The 17,967-nt window shown below is 48.8% G+C and overlaps 1 protein-coding gene across 2 annotated transcripts in view; it reads right to left on the bottom strand.

The window, feature by feature from the left end:
- The window catches only part of LOC107118185 (vigilin-like), a 99,324-nt gene that overhangs the window by 35,841 nt on the left and 45,516 nt on the right, over positions 1–17,967 (bottom strand). For both annotated transcript variants that reach the window (XM_015420464.1, XM_015420465.1), the window contains exons 2-9: positions 16,016–16,098; positions 13,600–13,712; positions 13,211–13,359; positions 8,292–8,507; positions 7,116–7,322; positions 6,512–6,727; positions 1,438–1,644; positions 289–396 (exon numbers count right to left, since the gene is read on the bottom strand). In XM_015420464.1, the coding sequence (XP_015275950.1) occupies positions 289–396; positions 1,438–1,644; positions 6,512–6,727; positions 7,116–7,322; positions 8,292–8,507; positions 13,211–13,359; positions 13,600–13,675 (1,179 nt within the window). In that variant the 5' untranslated portion in view covers positions 13,676–13,712; positions 16,016–16,098. The remainder of the gene's footprint in view (positions 1–288; positions 397–1,437; positions 1,645–6,511; positions 6,728–7,115; positions 7,323–8,291; positions 8,508–13,210; positions 13,360–13,599; positions 13,713–16,015; positions 16,099–17,967) is intronic.

Raw genomic sequence — 17,967 nt, 5'->3', positions numbered from 1 at the left:
AATCAAGAAACTCCCGGAGTACGGGGCCGGGTGCAGTTTGGTGCCCCTAAGGGCCATCCCGCTCTAGGCGATTGCCTAGTTCGGCTAGTGAGTGAGCCGGCCCTGTCCCAGACGCTGCTGCTGCAGCGGCCAGGCACAACGGGGGAGAGATCTGATCCCCCCCCCCGCGAGTCTCACAGGCTCCGCACTTGTTGTATATTAAGATCCAATGCTCTTCAAGTTGTACATCTATGACAGTTCTGTTCAACTTCGGCAAACCCGGAGGCTGGCTGAACCAGGATCACTTGCCTTAGGTAGCTGCTGGGTAATTCTGCCAATGTTCTGCCCTTTCTTTCCGATTATAAAACGATGTAACCAGGCCGGGGCCGTTACTTCAGCTACCATCACACTCTTCGCCTGAAGGAGTAAGCAAGAGAAAGGTCAAGGGAAAGCAGACACACACAGTTGCCTTCCTGGGGCTGACTACCTGGATTAGTATTGTCGGTTTTCGTTTAAAGAGACATCCTCAGTAGCCCGCAACACAAGCATTTCCCATCCACTTTGGGAGTTTTGAAATACCTGCGTTCTGCCACTAGGTGCCGCTACAGCGTCATCTGCTTAGGCATCCACCCTACACCACTCTAGCGACCCAAACACCAGAAGTGATGTCCACTGCTATGCGAATGATCCGTTGTTTCAGCAAAGGTCTGATTCATCGACACATACTGAGGAAAAGCAGAATTATCCAACCCGACTAAACGCAGTTGGACTTCTTCCCAAGAAGCCAGCAAACACAACCATGGCAGGCAGTGGCTGGTAGGTGCGGAGAGGAGACGGAAAACCACAACAAAAAGCGAATCTTTGAAAGACCCGCCACCCTCTACTGGGATAGGAGACATTTTCTACTACGTGAGTTTCAAAAACTGCGAGCCACACAAGGAAGAGAAAGGTGATCCGTGCAAGTCTTTGTGTACAGAAGCCCTCAGAGGGACACACGATGGGGAGCCACAAAAGCCACCTTGCCTACCTCTGAAATCTCTCCTAGGCACCTGACACTGCTTCTCTTTCAGAAGAAGAAGAAGAGATTGGATTTATACCCCGCCCTTCACTACCCAAAGGGGTCTCAGAGCGGCTTACAAACTCCTTCCCCTTCCCCTCCCCACAACAGACACCCTGTGAGGGCTGAGAGAGCTCTTGACAGAAACTGCTCTTTTTCAAGGACAGCTCTTATCAGAACTACGCCTTGCCCAAGGTCATCCAGCCAGGTGCAAGTGGAGGAGTGGGGAATCAAACCCGGTTCTCCCAGATTAGAGGCCACGCACTTAACCACTACACCAAACTGGCTCTCCCCGCATGCCGCAGAGGGCAAGCCTTCCCCCTTCCAGGTAAGGACCACCCACTTCCAGGGTTCCAGCTCACGTCACGCCCGCAAGACTCACAGCGGCAGACTCCCTTTACCTTGGCGTAGACCTGAGTCAAAGCTGGGCCCAGCTTGTCGGGCTCCCCCCGGAGGATGATCGTTTCCGAGCTGCTTTCGAGGGGAGGCATCTCCACAGAGACTCCAGTGGCATCCAGGATCTCTTGCAAGGTGTTGCCTTTGGGGCCGATGATGTACTTGTGCTGGGACTTCTTCACTTCCACAGAGATGGTGGTGGTCTTGCGCTTCTGGGGGGCGGTGCGGGAAGAAAGCATTTGAGACGCGGCTTTAGAGCTCAAGGAAGTACTCGAACTCACTCAGGGACAAGAGTCTTCGCAGGGCTCTTTTTGTAGCAGGAGCTCCTTTGCATATTAGGCCACACACCCCTAGTGTAGCCAATCCTCCAAGAGCTTACAGAGCTCTTCTTACTGGGGCTACTGTAAGCTCTTGGAGGATTGGCTACATCAGGGGTGTGTGGCCTAATATGCAAAGGAGCTCCTGCTACAAAAAGAGCCCTGCATGATCCCTGCGATGACTTCCTTTAACCCTGTCGAACGGCTACTGGTCATATGGGCACCTCCAGAATTCTGACACAGGGTGGCGGGTACCGCCACAAAATGGCTGCCGCAGAAGAGGGACCAGCTACGAAATGGCGGCTGCAGCCGACTTCCAGCCACACAGTGAAGATCCTTGTCCTGCAGTGCCAGCTGCCCAAGCAAGGTGTTTTTTTAAAGAATCTGTACAGCCAACCAATGCTCCCACTACGCTGTAGAGTCTTGTGAGCAAAATCTCTACTGGCATTAAAGTTGGGGTGAGCGGTTCGGCTGCTGCATGAATTAGTTTGCTCCGGAGCCCTCCTTCCTGAGCTCAGACAAAAATGTGTGAGCGGGAGGCTAGAACACTGTGAGCTGGCTCACACGAACTCAGCTTAGGGGGAACTCTGCAGCCCACCAAATCTCCAGTGGCCAATCAGAAGCGTTGCTGGGCAAAACCCCCACCTAGCCCCACCCACTTTCTTAAAACACCTGGAGAGCACCAGGAAAGATGTCAGCAGGCACCACGGCGGCCACGGCTGCTACGTTGGGGATCCCTGATCTACTCCATACAATCCCAGAGGCACTATGCCTTCATATATCAGTTGCTAGACAGCATGGCTGGGAGAAGAAGAAGAGATTGGATTTATACCCCACCCTTCACTTGGAGTCCCAGAGCGGCTCACAAACTCCTTTCCCTTCCCCTCCCCACAACAGACACCCTTGTGAGGTGGGTGGGGTTGAGAGAGCTCTGACACAAACTGCTCTTTTTAAAGGACAGCTGTGCCACAGCTTGTGACTGACCCAAGGTCACATCAGCAGGTGCAAGTGGAGGAGTGGGGAATCAAACCCAGTTCTCCCAGATTAGAGTCCGCGCACTTAACCACGACACCCAACTGGCTCTCAAGAAGGCAGCTGGTCATTAGTTGAAGGCCAAATAAAGACTGTCATCCTTGCTGTATGGAGATGGGCCACATGACGCTGGAGTTCTCCACTGAAGCACAGGAGGTGTACTTTGGCACTAAAAAGCAACTGCAGTGGGGATGATAGGGTTTGCCGGTCTGCGGGTGGGGCCTGGGGATCTCCTGGGATTTCAATGGGTTAGTGACAGATATCAGTTCCCCTGACAGAGGAAACAAAGCCCAGTTTGTGACTTACCTCTGTCTTAAGAAGCACAGGGAAGAAGAAGAAGAAGAAGAAGAAGAAGAAGAAGAAGAAGAAGAAGAAGAAGAAGAAGAAGAAGAAGAAGAAGAAGAGGAAGAGGAAGAGGAAGAAGAGGAAGAAGAAGAAGAGGAAGAAGAAGAAGAGGAAGAAGAAGAAGAGGAGGAGGAGGAGGAGGAGGAGGAGGAGGAGGAGACTGGATTTATACCCTACCCTTCACTACCCAGGAGTCTCAGAGCGGCTCACAAACTCCCTTTCCCTTCCCCTCCCCACAACAGACACCCTGTGAGGTAGGTGGGGCTGAGAGAGCTCTGACAGGAACTGCTCTGAGAGAACTTGTGACTGACCCAAGGTCACACCAGCAGCTGCATGTGGAGGAGTGGGGAATCAAACCCGGTTCTCCCAGATTAGAGTCTGCGCACTTAACCATGACACCAAACTGGCTCTTGCTGTACCTGTCATCCTGCCTGTGGGCTTCCTAGAAGCAGCTGGTCAGCCACTGTATGAGGCAGAATGCTGGACCCTTGGCTGGATCCAGCATGCCTCTTCCTCCGTTCTCTCACCCATAAAGCGAATGAAAAGAGCAAGAGTCCAATAGTGCCTTAAAGGCTAACAAAAATTCGTGGCAGGGCGTGGAGCTTGCGTGAGTCACTGCTCACTTCGTCAGATACAGCACCACTTCTGACAATGACTAGCACTAGCGCGGACTCTAATCTGGGAGAACCGGGTTTGATTCCCCACTCCTCCACTTGCACCTGCTGGTGTGACCTTGGGTCAGTCACAAGCTCTGGCACAGTTGTTCTCTCAAGGACAGTTCTGTGAAGAGCTCTCTCAGCCCCACCAACCTCACAGGGTGTCTGTTGTGGGGAGGGGAAGGGAAAGGAGTTTGTAAGCCGCTCTGAGACTCCAAGTGAAGGGCGGGATATAAATCCAATCTCTTCTTCTTCACCAGTTTGGTGTCATGGTTAAGTGCGTGGACTCTAATCTGGGAGAACTGGGTTTGATTCCCCACTCCTCCGCTCACACCTGCTGGATGTCCTTGGGCAAGCCATAGTTCTGGCAAGAGCTGTTCTTGAAAAAGAGCAGTTCCTGTCAGAGCTCTCTCAGCCCCACCCACCTCACAGGGTGTCTGTTGTGGGGAGGGGAAGGAAAAGGAGTTTGTAAGATGCTCTGAGACTCCAAGTGAAGGCCCGGGTATAAATCCAATCTCTTCTTCTTCTTCTTCTTCACTTCAAGTGCAAACTGCATTGTCTGCCAGTCAGGCACAGATTACAGATAGTTTTCACTGACCTAAGAGGTGCTCCCCATTCAAGTGAGCACCAGATTATTATTTCTCAAGCGTATTAAGAACAGAGGACAGCGGACGGCACCTTAGCACAGGCATTTCATCCTGGGCAAGAGAATCGGTTTTCCTCTTCTAGGACAACACTTGCAGCACACACAGGCACGTAAAATAATGCTCTCTTCAGAGTGCTGACGCAGACACAAGCTATCCCAACTGACTGATGGCCACGCTGATTCAATAAAGACTCAGACTGCATGTGCAAGAGCACACACAAGGCCATCTAACATGAAGAGCTGATGTACACAGAAATTGTTTCCCTTTCAGGGACACACAAGCAGGAAACACAGGAACCAGTAGGTGCAGGGGTCCGATGAGGAGCTGGGAGACCTGGGTTCAAATCTTTACTCATCCATGAAGCTCCCTGGGCCCATCACTCTAAGTATGACCTATCTCGTAGGGGAGGTGTAAGGATAGACTGGGTGACCAGAGAGCCACAGATGATTGCCTGAAGCAGCTTTGAGAGGAGACCGGAATGAAAATCTGGTCTCCTGTCTGCACAGAGGTATGTACAGCACTGAAAATTCTGCTCGGCTCCCCATCTTGGTGCCAGTGACTGTATAAGGCACTAGCCTGGAAGTGGGGAGAGGCCATGACTCAGTGGTAGAGCAGCTGCTTGGTTCCAAGTTCAATCCTCCTGCATCTCCAGTTAGAGCATCTGGCGGTAGGTGATGTGAAAGACCTCCGCCAGAGACCCTGGAGATCCGCAGCCAGTCTGAGCTGACAATACTGAGATGGACCAATGGCCTGATTCGGTATGATCAACAATAGAATAGAACCACTGTAATACAAGCCGCTAAGTGATAAACATTGATGAAACTCTTTATCTTGCAAAACTTATCCTTATATTGTTGTGAACGTACAAAATTTAAGATACAGACAAGCAACTCCAAAACAATATGCCAAAAATACAATAGTGCAAAACTACAACACCACTACTAGAATGTGTGTAAGTCCCATACTGTATATCCAGACTTCATACAGGAAGGATCAAGATGAGGATTCCGGATAGAAGTCCCTCGTTTCGGTTATCTTCTTCAGTGAAACCAACTTCTAGATACAAAAATTCTCTTAGTTGTTTATCTTCCAGTAGTTTTATAATTCCCAGTTGGCATTACGTCTGACACACATTCCGAAAAACGTTTTCTTTTTCTTACAGTATATTCTCTGAGAGGGGCACCGTTCCAAAATTTCAACAGAGAAATTAATCTGAATCTTCTAATGATGCCATAGCCTAACCGAAATGTGGGACTTCTATCCGGAATCCTCGTCTTAATCCTTCCTATATGAAGTTTGGATACATAGTATTGGACTTGCACACATTCTAGTAGTGATGTTGTAACTTTGCACACATTCTAGTAGTGATGTTGTAACTTTGTACCGTCGTACTTTTGGCATATTGTTTTGGAACTGCCCGTATATATCTTAAATTTTGTAAGGATAAGTTTTGCAAGATAAAGGTTTTTGTTAATGTTTATTTATTATTTAGCGTCTTGTATATTCTCTTTTGGAGCTGCGGTGGCTCAAGTGGTTAAGACACTGAACTGCAGGCTGTGGAAGGTCAGTAGTTCAGCAGTTCAAGACCCGGGTGCCGCATGATGGAGTGAGCTCCCATCTCTAGTTCCAGCTCCTGCCAACCTAGCAGTTCGAAAGCAAGAAATTGCAAGTAGATAAATAGGTACCACTTCGGTGGGAAGGGAACAGCGTTCCGTGCGCCTTGGTGTTTAGTCATGCCGGCCACATGACCACGGAAACGTCTTCGAACAGCGCTGCCTCTTCGGCTTGGAAACGGAGATGAGCACCGCAACCCTAGAGTCGGACTCGGCTGGCTTTTGAGCAAGGGAACCTTTACCTTTACCTATATTCTGTTTTTGATCTGTATACACACTGTGATCCTTCTAATGTCAGAGACTGATTCGGTATGAGGTGGCTTCTTGTGCTCAAGCGTTTTGTCACGATGCATGCTTCAGGATCAAGAACTGCACACGAAGGTTATCTATAGCACACTTCTGCTGCCCACCCCTCAAACATAGGCATAGTTTGCAGCAGAGTTATTCAGGGCTCCTCTGGGCCGCTCACCTTATCCTCATAGATCTTGCGGATCCACAGGAGTGCCTGGGCCACGGGCTCCTTCTCGCCCGTGATGATGATCTCATCCTTGTTGACGCTGGGCGGCGGGATGTTAATGCGAGCCCCTGTTTCCTGCATGATCTCCTGCACCACCTTGTTGAAGGCGCCAGCAATGAAGGGATGGAAGGCCTTCTCCAGGCACAAACGCTCCACCGCTCGCTTATCCTGGAACGCAAACCGGATATATCCACTGGTTAGGCCTGAACGCAGCCGCGGAAGCAGCCTCTGGATGGGGGCAAGTCATATCTCCACCATCCCAAGCTTCCAAGGAGATCCCGCCCCCCCTTTTGCCACGGACCCAATGACTCCATAGGGTTTTCCAAGCAAGAGACATTCAGAGGTGGTTTGCCATGACCTGCTTCTGCGTAGCAACCCTGGGCTTCCTGGGTGGTCTCCCATTCAAGCACTAACTGGGGCCAAACCTACTTAGCTTCCAAGATCTACCAAGATCAGGTTAGCCTGGGCTATCCAGGTCAGAGCCTCCAAGAGAATAGGGACCAGGTTTCAGCTCTCATGACGCACAGACACCCCCCGTTCCTCACGGGCCAGTCACCTGCTCAGCTGAGATGAGCAGGATCTCATGCCGAGCTTTCTCGATGCCTTCTTTGGTGCCTGTGATCTTGATCTGGTTGCTGGGGTCGTCGGTCCGCGGGATGTTGATCTTGGTGGCCGTCTTCAGCTCGAGCTCCTGCAGTTTCTCGCCACTCTTGCCAATCACAAAGCGATGGTGTTCCTTGGGGATTGTGACAGTAGCTGAAGCCTGCAGGAGAGAAGGAACGTTGAGACGCTTTCCTGTTTGACACACCCACCCACCCCATTTTCTTCCCTTCTTTCCCCTTATATCTTCAGCAGTCGGCATCATATATTTGATCTGGGGTCCCTGACCTTTTTGACCCTGCGGGCACCTTTGGAATCCGGACCCACTGTGGTAGGCACAGCCACAAATGGCTGCCACCATGGGAGGCAGAGCCGGCCATGGCTTACCTTCGGTCACACGGCGAGCAACGTTTTAAAAGATCTGCCAATTGGATCTCCAGTGGCCAATCAGAAGCCCTGCTGGGTGAAAGCCTCACCTTTCCCCACCCACTTTCTAAAAGCACTTGGCGGAGACCAGGAAAGATGTTCCCGGGCGCCATGTTGGGGAACCCTGGGCTAGACTGTAAGCTCCCTGAGGCAGGGCTCTGCATTATTGAGGATTTATAATTATACTCAAAGAAGAAAGAAGCCAGCCATGGCTTACCTTCAGTCACACGGCGAGCAACGTTTTAAAAGATCTGCCAATTGGATCTCCAGTGGCCAATCAGAAGCCCTGCTGGGTGAAAGCCTCACCTTTCCCCACCCACTTTCTAAAAGCACTTGGCGGAGACCAGGAAAGATGTCCCCGGGCGCCATGTTGGGGAACCCTGGGCTAGACTGTAAGCTCCCTGAGGCAGGGCTCTGCATTATTGAGGATTTATAATTATACTCAAAGAAGAAAGAAGCCACTGCAAAGAGACAACAGGAGCTCCAATCTCCACACCTCACAGAGAGGGAACATATTTAGGAGCGACAACTGCCGCACACAGCGGTGAATACAGGCCTATCAGTTACCCGTTCAAGTCTTCGTCCTCTTCTTTCACTCGTCAAAAAAGGGGGACGTTACGCAACAAGGAAAGAAGGGGTACCCAGAAGGAAAGCCTGAAGCAGAAAGAAAAGCCACGCCGCCAAGGCAACGCTGGCCGGGACGCACCTGGGTCTGAAGCCGAGCGACTATTTCCTTCCGAGCCTTCATGACAGAGTCCAGTTTGCCGGTCACCATGATAGACAAGCCCTGGTCCTTGGCCAGGGAGAGCTCAATGTGAGCCCAGGTCTTCTGCATGATCTCCACACAAACCTTGGCCTCGTCGCCTTCTCCAAACTGGCTGTTGTCCTTGTAGCGTCGCTCTTCCAAGGGGACGTGAAACACCTGCCAAGAGGAACCACATTGGCAAGGGGCAACAACAACAAACAACTGTGAGCTGAATTGCCCGCAAAAGTATATCCAAAAGGAGACTTCAACAAAGTGAAATGCACATGTAATCAGTAATGAATCTATACATATAATCCATCATGGGAAAATACAGAAGTCCAAAGGATCCATGGAAGGAAAAAAACAAAGTCCAGAGTAGATATCCAACACTTTTCCTAGGTAGTAATGCAGTGTTTCAGACTTCTGGTCCTTCCTCAGGAACAAAGAACGACTACAGGAAGTCTCATTCCAATTTCTTTACAGGACAATTCTATTCAGTTTCTTTATGGGCCAGGTCTCCTGTTTACATAGAAGCAACCTTGAGAGGTGCATATTAAAGCTTAGGAGACCTGGCCCATAAAGAAACGGAATAGAATTGTCCTGTAAAGAAATTGGAATGAGGCTTCCTGTAGTCGGTGCTTTGTTCCTGAGGAAGGACCAGAAGTCTGAAACACTGCATACTACCCTGTTTCCCCAAAAATAAGACCTACCCAAAAAATAAGCCCTAGGAGGATTTCTATGCATTTGTGGTATAAGCCCTAGTGTGTCTTCTTGAGAAAAAATAAATATAAGACAGTGTCTTATTTTCGGGGAAACACGGTACTTGCTGATCATTTCAAGGACTGGAGTGCTGGATGAATGAAATTTCCAGAAGTTGGTGGACAAGGCTTCTGTGGTTTGAGTAATTCCTTGCTTCTCCCTGAATGGACTGAAAGTAAATACTGTGAACCCACCTCCCACCAAGCAATACCAGAAGAGAATCCGGAATTATGTAAAAATAAAGGGAAACTGGAAAAACATTTACTTACTCCATTTATACCCCACCTTTTCCCCCATTTTGGACCAAAAAGCAGGGGGGGGGGGGGGGGGGGGGAAGAGCCCTGGCCTCTCTCTCCAGACAAGGGCAATGTCCCAAAAGGGTATTCTCACCAGGCAAGGATTCCCCCTGAATGTGCCCCAGCAACTGAGCCCCATAAGAATATGGGCAGGTTTGAAAGTTTAGCTCCAGTTTGAAGATGCGTGAAAATAGGGATTGGGGGAAGTCACTTTTTGCAGGCAAAGACTTGTTTCCAATTATCTCGAAGCTAGCAGGGATTCTAGACTAAAGGGGGGGGGAGCTGGATTGAGCTAAATTACTTTCTTCTGTGATCTCCTGGCCTTTCTGACCAGAGTTCTGGCTGAGCGAGCATCTTCAATTCTATGCTTTCTGGGAGGGATCTTTTTTTTTTTTTAAGGAGAAGGTGTGAAAAATCCCACAGGGGCCATGTAATTCTCTCTCTTTTTTGACTATGCTCCTTGCTAAGAGTAGCACACTTAAACTGCAGGGAGAAAAGAAGCAGCGTTTCGAAGGAGCAATACCGTTTCGCTTTTTATTAGAAATGCAAATGAGACTGTAGCTCAGTGGTAGAGCATCGGATTGGCATGCAGAAGTTCCCCAGTTCGATCCCCAGCATCTCCACTTAAAAGCATCAAGGGGCAGGTGATCTGAAAGAGCTTTGACTGAGACCCTAGAGAACTGTTGCCAGTCTCAGCAAATGATACTGACACTGACAGATCAAGGCTCTAATTCAGTAGAAGGCATAAGAGCCAGTTTGGTGTAGTGGTTAAGAGCAATGGACTCTAATCTGCAGAACTGGGTTTGGTTCCCCACCTCCCCACTTGAAACTAGCTGGGTGACCCTGGGCAAATCACAGCACCCTCAACCTAAAAATAAGCATAGCTCGCCACCTAGTGGTGCCAAAAAGAGCTGCAGCTTCAGCAGCCAAACAGTCCCTTCCGGGATCTCCTGGCTATTCCACACACAATGCCATATTAATTAATAATTAACTTTAGTAGAAGGCAGCTTCATGTGTGTTCGTTACAGCTGGCTTAAAAAGGCATTGTTAAGCAAGAGGTCAGTGTGTTCCACAGCTTAAGCCATGTTTTCTCAGACATCTGTTGAACTCTGTTCAATGGAACCTACTCCTGGGTCAAGCATGCACATGATTGCAGGCTTCAAAGAAGAGGATGAGGTGTCAAAGCTCATAGTCAGGTACAGGTGGGAGTTAAGAACTATTATCACCAGGACCTGCCAGACGGTTCGTCCTTGCTTTTGGAGATCGACCTTTCCTAATCCTAGAGAGCCAGTTTGGTGTAGTGGTTAAGTGTGCGGACTCTAATCTGGGAGAACCGGGTTTGATTCCCCAATCCCCACACCTCCACTTGCACCTGCTGATGTGACCTTGGGTCAGTCACAAGCTCTGGCACAGCTGTCCTTGAAAAAGAGCAGTCTGTGTCAGAGTTCTCTCAGCCCCACCCACCTCACAGGGTGTCTGTTGTGGGGAGGGGAAGGGAAAGGCGTTTGTAAGCCACTCTGAGACTCCAAGTGAAGGGTGGGGTATAAATCCAATCTCTTCTTCTCTTCTAATTTTTAACTTTTGGGCTCTTAGAGAAACAAAATCAACTCTGTTGTTCATGTACGTAAGTTAGTTCTGCGTCTCTGTGCCAAATTATGGAATTTTTCCACTATGTATTAAGCAGCAAGATCACATAGCTGCTTAAACTTCACTACCGTGGCATGTTGCTGCATTCAAAAAATACAGCTCAGTTTGTAAAATTGTATATCTTTCCTTTTGTGTGTGTGGGTTTTTTTTTTAAGTGAATGTTATATGTATTTTATATTTTTATACTGTACATTTTGTAATAATTATTTTGGAGCCCCTTGCTGAAGTGTTTGGATTGCTCTGGCTGGATGCCGTAATAAAAATTTCATTTGTTCACTATGGTGGAAAGTGCCGTTAAGCCGCAGCTGACATATGGTGACCATGTGAGGTGGTTGGCCATTGACTGCCCCTGCACAACCACCCTGGACTTCCTTGCTGGTCTCCCATCCGGGGGCTGACCCCACTTAGCTTCTGAGATTTGACAACATCACGCTCGTCTGGGCCATCCAGGTGAGAGCAAAAGAAACCAGAAGCCCCACAAAGGTAGGATTTGAACCCATGTATGCAAAACACAACAGATTAGCAATCCATCGCCTTAACCACTTGGCCACTGTGTCTACTTCATCCTAGCAAACTTCATACAGGTCACTGGGGCAGGAAGGGAGCCAACCTTGAACACACCAAGGGCCATAAATCATGGCTCTTACTTGGCTGCATTGCAAATTCTGATTTTTTTTTTAAGTTTATGATCTAGCTTTCTAGCCTACAAAAAAAAAATACTCATGCCTCCAACAACAGTTATTGAAGGTGAGCAGAAGTTCTTGAGAAACTGGTTCTCCCTCCCTTTGCTATCAGAATAACTCAGGGCTTTTTTGGTAGAAAAAGCCCAGCAGGAACTCATTAGCATAATAGGCCACACCCAATAACAGAAACGCATTAAGCATATGCAGCCACACCCATGAGAGCATAGCTCATTAGCACATTAGGCCACACCCCCATGTTACCAGAAGTGTGGTCATCCAGCCACACCCACCTTTTGCTTCTTATTCTGTTTACCTCGTTTGTTGTCAAAACCCAGGGCCTTTTTTGTAGCAGGAACTCCTTTGCATGTTAGGCCACACACCCCTAATGTAGCCAATCCTAATGAGTTTCTGATATTGGGTGTGGCCTATTATGCTAATGAGTTCCTGCTGGGCGTGGTTAACTTGGGAGCCAGCCGGAACTCCGTTCCTGTGCGTTCCTGCCCAAAAATAGCCCTGAGAATAACAATTCTGTCCGGAACTGAGTAGTTTAAATTCCATATTCCTTCACGTATTTGGGGCTTTGTACCAGAAAGTGTACAATAAACAAGACTTTCTTAAAGATTTGTTATATATGTTCGCAGGGTGAGGGAGAGTTCAGTGTTAAACATTTTTTAAAACCTGTCATGGAATGAGTCACAGATCAGAAGCAAAAGAGTAGCTGAATGTTTTCATCAACCTGGATAAAGCTTGGAATTTAGAGAAACTGAATTTAGTCTGAAGAAACTGGTAGTTTGATATAAGGCTATAAGATTGTTGCGGTATCAGAGTGGGGCTGGTCTTCACAGTTGGCTAGTAGGAAATGATGTTTGGCTACCAAGTCCAGCTGCCGTTCGTGGACCCTCTGACACGTTTATCTGGTTTCCTCACCTTCCTAAAGGCCGTACTGAGCAACACACCCATGCTTGAATTTGTTTTTTTCTATTCTACAACACATATTTTGTCAGGCCCACAGGTCATCCCGGCTACCAAAGAGCAATGTGAAACATCTTCTGGATAGAATCCCACAGAAATCCTCTCCGAATTAGGGATTCTAGGAGATGGATCCGCGTTGTACTTTTGTGCAAATGTACTTCTTCACCCAAAGAGTGATTAACACATGGAATTCACTGCCACAGGAAGTGGTGGCAGCTACAAGTATGGACGGCTTCAGAAGGGAACTAGATAAGCATATGGAGCAGAGGTCCATCAGTAGCTATTAGCCACGGGGTATAGATAGCGGCTCTGGGGCAAGTGATGCTCTGTCTTCTTGGTGCTTGGGGGGGGGTCAACAGTGGGAGGGGTTCTGATGTCCTGGCCGCACTGCTGGACCTCCTGATGGCACCTGGTATTTCTGGCCACTGTGTGACACAGAGTGTTGGACTGGATGGGCCTTTGGCCTGATCCAACATTGGCATCTCTTATGTCGTGCCCTGCCCTGCCCCACCCACATACTCACCTGGGTGATGACAGAGGATTTGATCGGCCGGATCTTGTTCCATACTCCCGTAAACTCACTGGACTTCTCCCCCGGAGCTCCCTTTTCCGGGAGTGGGGGGAAAGCTTCCAAGTAAGTGGGGATGTAGGCCTCATCCTCTGGGACACCACCTGCCCAGAACAGAGAAAGACAAACGGGCCCTTCAAGGGGAAGAAAGGACTTTGAGGCAAAGAGTTCTGTTTTCTCCCATCAAGTTGCACCTGACTTATGGTGACCCCGTAGGGTTTTCAAGGCCAAGAGACTTCAGAGGGAGTTCTCCATCGCCCGCCTCTGGGTACCAGCCCTGGTGTTTATTGGTGGTCTCCCATTCAAGTAGGAGCCCCGGGCGCGGTGCACACGCTCATTGTTACCTCGTGTTTCTTCATCCCTCAGGCCGCTTCGGTGCTCAGCAAAGCTCTCGGGTGTTAACACTGCGACCGAGCTCATAGTTTCAAACCCAGATTTGCGCGTTTCCGGTATTCCACTGTTTGAGGAAAGGGAGAAGAAAAGGAGAGGCACTAAGATGGGGAACTCCCTATCGCACGCGCCCCCCATCAACATAGATAATATACAAGACATTTTTACCTCATACTTCCTCTGAAAAGAGCTCTCTCCCTCATCCTTTGTTTTATCCTTACAACAAGCCTGTGAGGTAGATTAGGCCAAAACAGACTGAGTCAAGATCATATGTGGCGCTCCACGACAAAACTGGAATTGGAATCCAGGGTTCCCCAGTTCTGCTGAGAGCTGGTATAGTGGCTAACATGTCAGATTAAGATCTGGGAGACCCTGATTGAAACCCAACCCCCCCCCCCACTCTGCCATGGAAGCTTGCTGGGTGATCTTGGGCCAGTCGCGGCCTAAACCTACCTCACAGTGCTGTTGTGCAAATAAAATGGAAAAGCAGGTTATAAATGAAGTAAACAAAAGCAGTGTTTGCACTGTATCTCTCCAGCATCCAGCCAGCCTTAAGTCTATATAGTTTGAACTGAGCTGCCCACCTTGGGTTACATTTGCACAAATGACTATTGGCATTCCCTGAAGATAGATCCGGGTGCTCAGCTGTGTTGGTCTGAAGCAGTAGAATAAATTTAGAGTCCAGCGGCACTTTTAACACCAACAAAGGTTTATTCAAGGTGTGAGCTTTCCTGTGCAAGGCACACTTTTTCTGTTAAGTGCCCTCCAGGCGCCCTCTACGCCTGATAGGAGATAATTAAGATTCTGTTACTTCCCACAATTAGAAAAAAAACACCTTTAGACATTTATCTGCTACCGTGACATATTTATTGCTTTGCAACTGGTGGCGTGGGTTTTTTGTGTGTGAAAAATTACAACTGTTGACCTTGTAACCTTAGCTTGCTATTTAGTTTTTCACTTTGCATAACTTGAACGTCATCATGTTACACGTTAATTCACTATTAAATCCCTGTCTATAAGTTTAGAACCTCATCTGCCATTTCAATGGATTTGAAAAAGTGTGCCTGGCACACAAAAGCTCATACCTTGAATAAACCTCTGTTGGTCTTAAGGTGCCCCTGGACTCTAAATCTGTTCTATTTGTAGTCCTGTACGGGATTCCTTCACATCCCTCTCCTCTCTCACACACAGGCCCACGTGTATTCAGAGAACCTGTGTCTAGGATCGATAAGAGCCCCAAAGTTGAGGGCATGTGCTTTTGCGGGGGAAGTCACCACTACTGGGACTAGGCAAACCGACGGCCTGAATTCGGCATACGGCAGCTTCATTTGTTCCTCGCCTCTGTCCTTAAGGAGCCTCGCATTAATTGAACTCGCACAAAGATCCCTCTTGAGTTCCTCTCTACAAAGAACACAATACCTCTCCGGTGATCAGAAGCACCATGAGAAGAGATGGGAGAGCCACTTCTCTTTGGGGAAGCTTAAGGTAAACACATTCTTGGGATTCTGGGGATGTGCTCTTTCATGCAAACTCTTCTGTGCAAGAGAAATACGGGCATTAAACTGAAAGCCAACCGATCCGTGCAAGCATAGCCCTGGGCACCGGGGGAGGCCCAACAATCTGCCTTGTGCCCACAGGGAAGCCAATCATTTGAGAAGATCGATATGCCGCTGAAGGCTAGAAGTGTGGCTGCTTCAGTGATTCGTGGCACTGCCGGGAGGAAGCGGTACTGGTACGATCTCAGGAAATGCGCCACACCCCACAGCTTGGAGCTACTACGGATAAATAAACTGCCCAAAGCACTTGCTGTTCTCTGGTTTTATTGCTCGGCCACCATCCCTCCTGAACTTAACCGCGATAAGCACACTCACGCACATGCAAAGCAGGGGAACTCCCAGAAAGCTTAGAAACCGCACGCTGGCCCTCTCGTTTTTTATTTAGCCCCAGAAGCTGAACTGGCCCTTGTGAACGCAAGGCTGTCTCGCTCAGGGATTAACGCCGATGGCCAAGATGCGGTACTCTTCCTCGGGGCCTGGCCTAGAATTTACTTATATTTTATTTTATTTTTCATTTGTTCTATTTATATTCCGCCCTCCCCGCACAGGCAGGCTCAGGGAGGCTTACGACAGGTTAAAATACAACACGATAAGTACAATAAAACCTAGATGCGTTAAACAAGACAATAATATAAAATTCAAACAAACCAGGTGTTTCCTTCCAGATGCTTAAAAATCCTGGAACGCCACCCGCCCCGGCTGAAGATATTGAGAGCATCCCTGAAGCTTTGAGCTGGCGAGAGCTTTCGTCAAAACAAGATCCCCCCCCCCAAGAACCCAGCCCTCCTCTGCCAAGAAGGGGAACAAAACCCACCTGCAAAATGGTCAAATGCCAGAAGGGTCCGTCCTGAACGAGGCTACCTGTGACGCTTCAGCGTGACGGCGGCTTTGGTCCTGCTTTAAAAAAAAAAAAGGATTGCAGGACGTCAGGACCGCTGCGAGGAAGGGCGGCTGCTGACACCCAAAATCTAAACACGGAAACCAGGCAATAGCTTATAAAGACCAATCAAGACACACAGAAATTGCCCATAACACCTTCTATAGAACCCGGTAAGCAGGACAGGGCGGGGGAGAGACGCTTCAGTTCAGGATCTTAGCGACTCTTTTCCTGTAGAGAATTGGATGCCAGGTGGGGCTGGGTTCAGATCAACTAGCAGTCTGCACAGGATGCAGGGAATCAGGACCTGAAACATCTCCCCTACCCAACTTTTGGGTGCAACATCCAGATGAATGAAGAGCTCTGGGGAACTCCCAACGCTTGCATCCCGTTGTGTGCAGATCAGGTTGGTCCCAATAGCTCTTCGGGATTTTGCTCTAGGCCAGCATGAATGCCTGCGAGGGTAATGCCGAAACACTACTTGCTATCTCCTCCTCATTGTGACCAGCTCAGAAATGCTTTGCTGGGGTCTTAATAGAGAAACCCAAATACACAACCTTTTGGGTTTAAGAAAGCAAGGCTTTTGTCCAGGGCTCAGATCCCCGCATGGCTCCTGTTCCTTCTGTGTTGCCCGAGAAGACTTTTGGCCCAGAACTGTAAGTCTACAAACAGCCACTTTCCCAGGGTGAGTCTTTTCACACGAGACAAGCGATTGCAGAAGCAGTTTTGTTCTAGGCTGCAAATGCTTAGAGTAAGTAGCTCAAAGGCTAGTAAAGAGCTCGTGGGCTAGAGTCATGGAATCGCAGAGCTGGGAAGGGCCACGCAGGGCACCTAGTCCAACCCCTTGGGGCTCAATGCAGGATCATCCTAGAACAGGTATGTCCAACAGGTAGATCGCAGAGGGGTCAGAGGTAGATCACCACGCTCCCTCTAAGCTGTGGAGTCTTGTGAGCAAAAATTCTACTTTGTGAGCTACTGGCATTAAAGTTGTGAGAGAGTGATTTGGCCACTGCATGAATTAGTTTGCTCAGGAGCCATCCTTCCTGAGCTAAGACAAAAATGTGTGAGCCAGAGGCTAAAAAACTGTGAGCTAGCTCACACTAACTCAGCTTAGAGGGAACTGTCACCAGCAGAGGTCATTTCAGGGGGGATCGCGGGGGATCGCAGTTCCCCCGGGTGAGGTGCAGGAGGCGGGGCACACGACGAAGCCCCGCCCCTTCTTCCGGCCACCCCCTTCTTCCAGCCTCATTCTGTTGCAGAAGGAGGAAGAAGCAGGAGGGTAAGTTGGTGGCCGAGGCCACTCCACGTGGCCTCTGCAAGGACTCCCAGCCCCATCCAGGAGCTTCCCCGAGGTAGCTGTGTTAGTCTGTTGCTGCAAAATAGTCCAAGAGTTCAAATAGCACCTTTAAGACTAACAAATAGCACCTTTAAGACTAACCTTTAAGACTAAGACTAACTGAGTGGTGGGTGTGGCCTTATGACACACTTCCGGTGATGGCAGGGGGTGTGGCATATGCTAATGAGTTATGCTAATGAGTTCCCCTAGCTCTTTTTCTACGAAACGACCCCTGGTCACCAGCCCCACTTGGTCTCCTGGTTTGCTGGACAGGTGTTTGGGATTCCCTGAGACTGGCCCTCACGCAATATTCACCCGACTTCAAAAAGCTGGTGGATGAAATGCAGGCTCAGACGTCTCACTAATGAGCAAAAGCGAAGTTTTAAAGATTGCGCAAGGTCAGCCTGGATCAATACTTGACCTACATTTAACACAAATAACTCTGAAAAAAAGTTAAAGAATGTTATTGAGACAGTTAAAGAAAGTTATAACTCAGTAAAAAATAAAAAAACGCTCGCCGTTCTTTCTGGATCTTCATCTCTCTGTTTTGTTT

This window comes from Gekko japonicus, unplaced genomic scaffold (assembly GCF_001447785.1).
Source record: "Gekko japonicus isolate JY-2015 unplaced genomic scaffold, Gekko_japonicus_V1.1 scaffold441, whole genome shotgun sequence".
Classification (NCBI taxonomy): domain Eukaryota; kingdom Metazoa; phylum Chordata; class Lepidosauria; order Squamata; family Gekkonidae; genus Gekko; species Gekko japonicus.
This window is presented reverse-complemented; position numbering and strand designations above follow the sequence as displayed.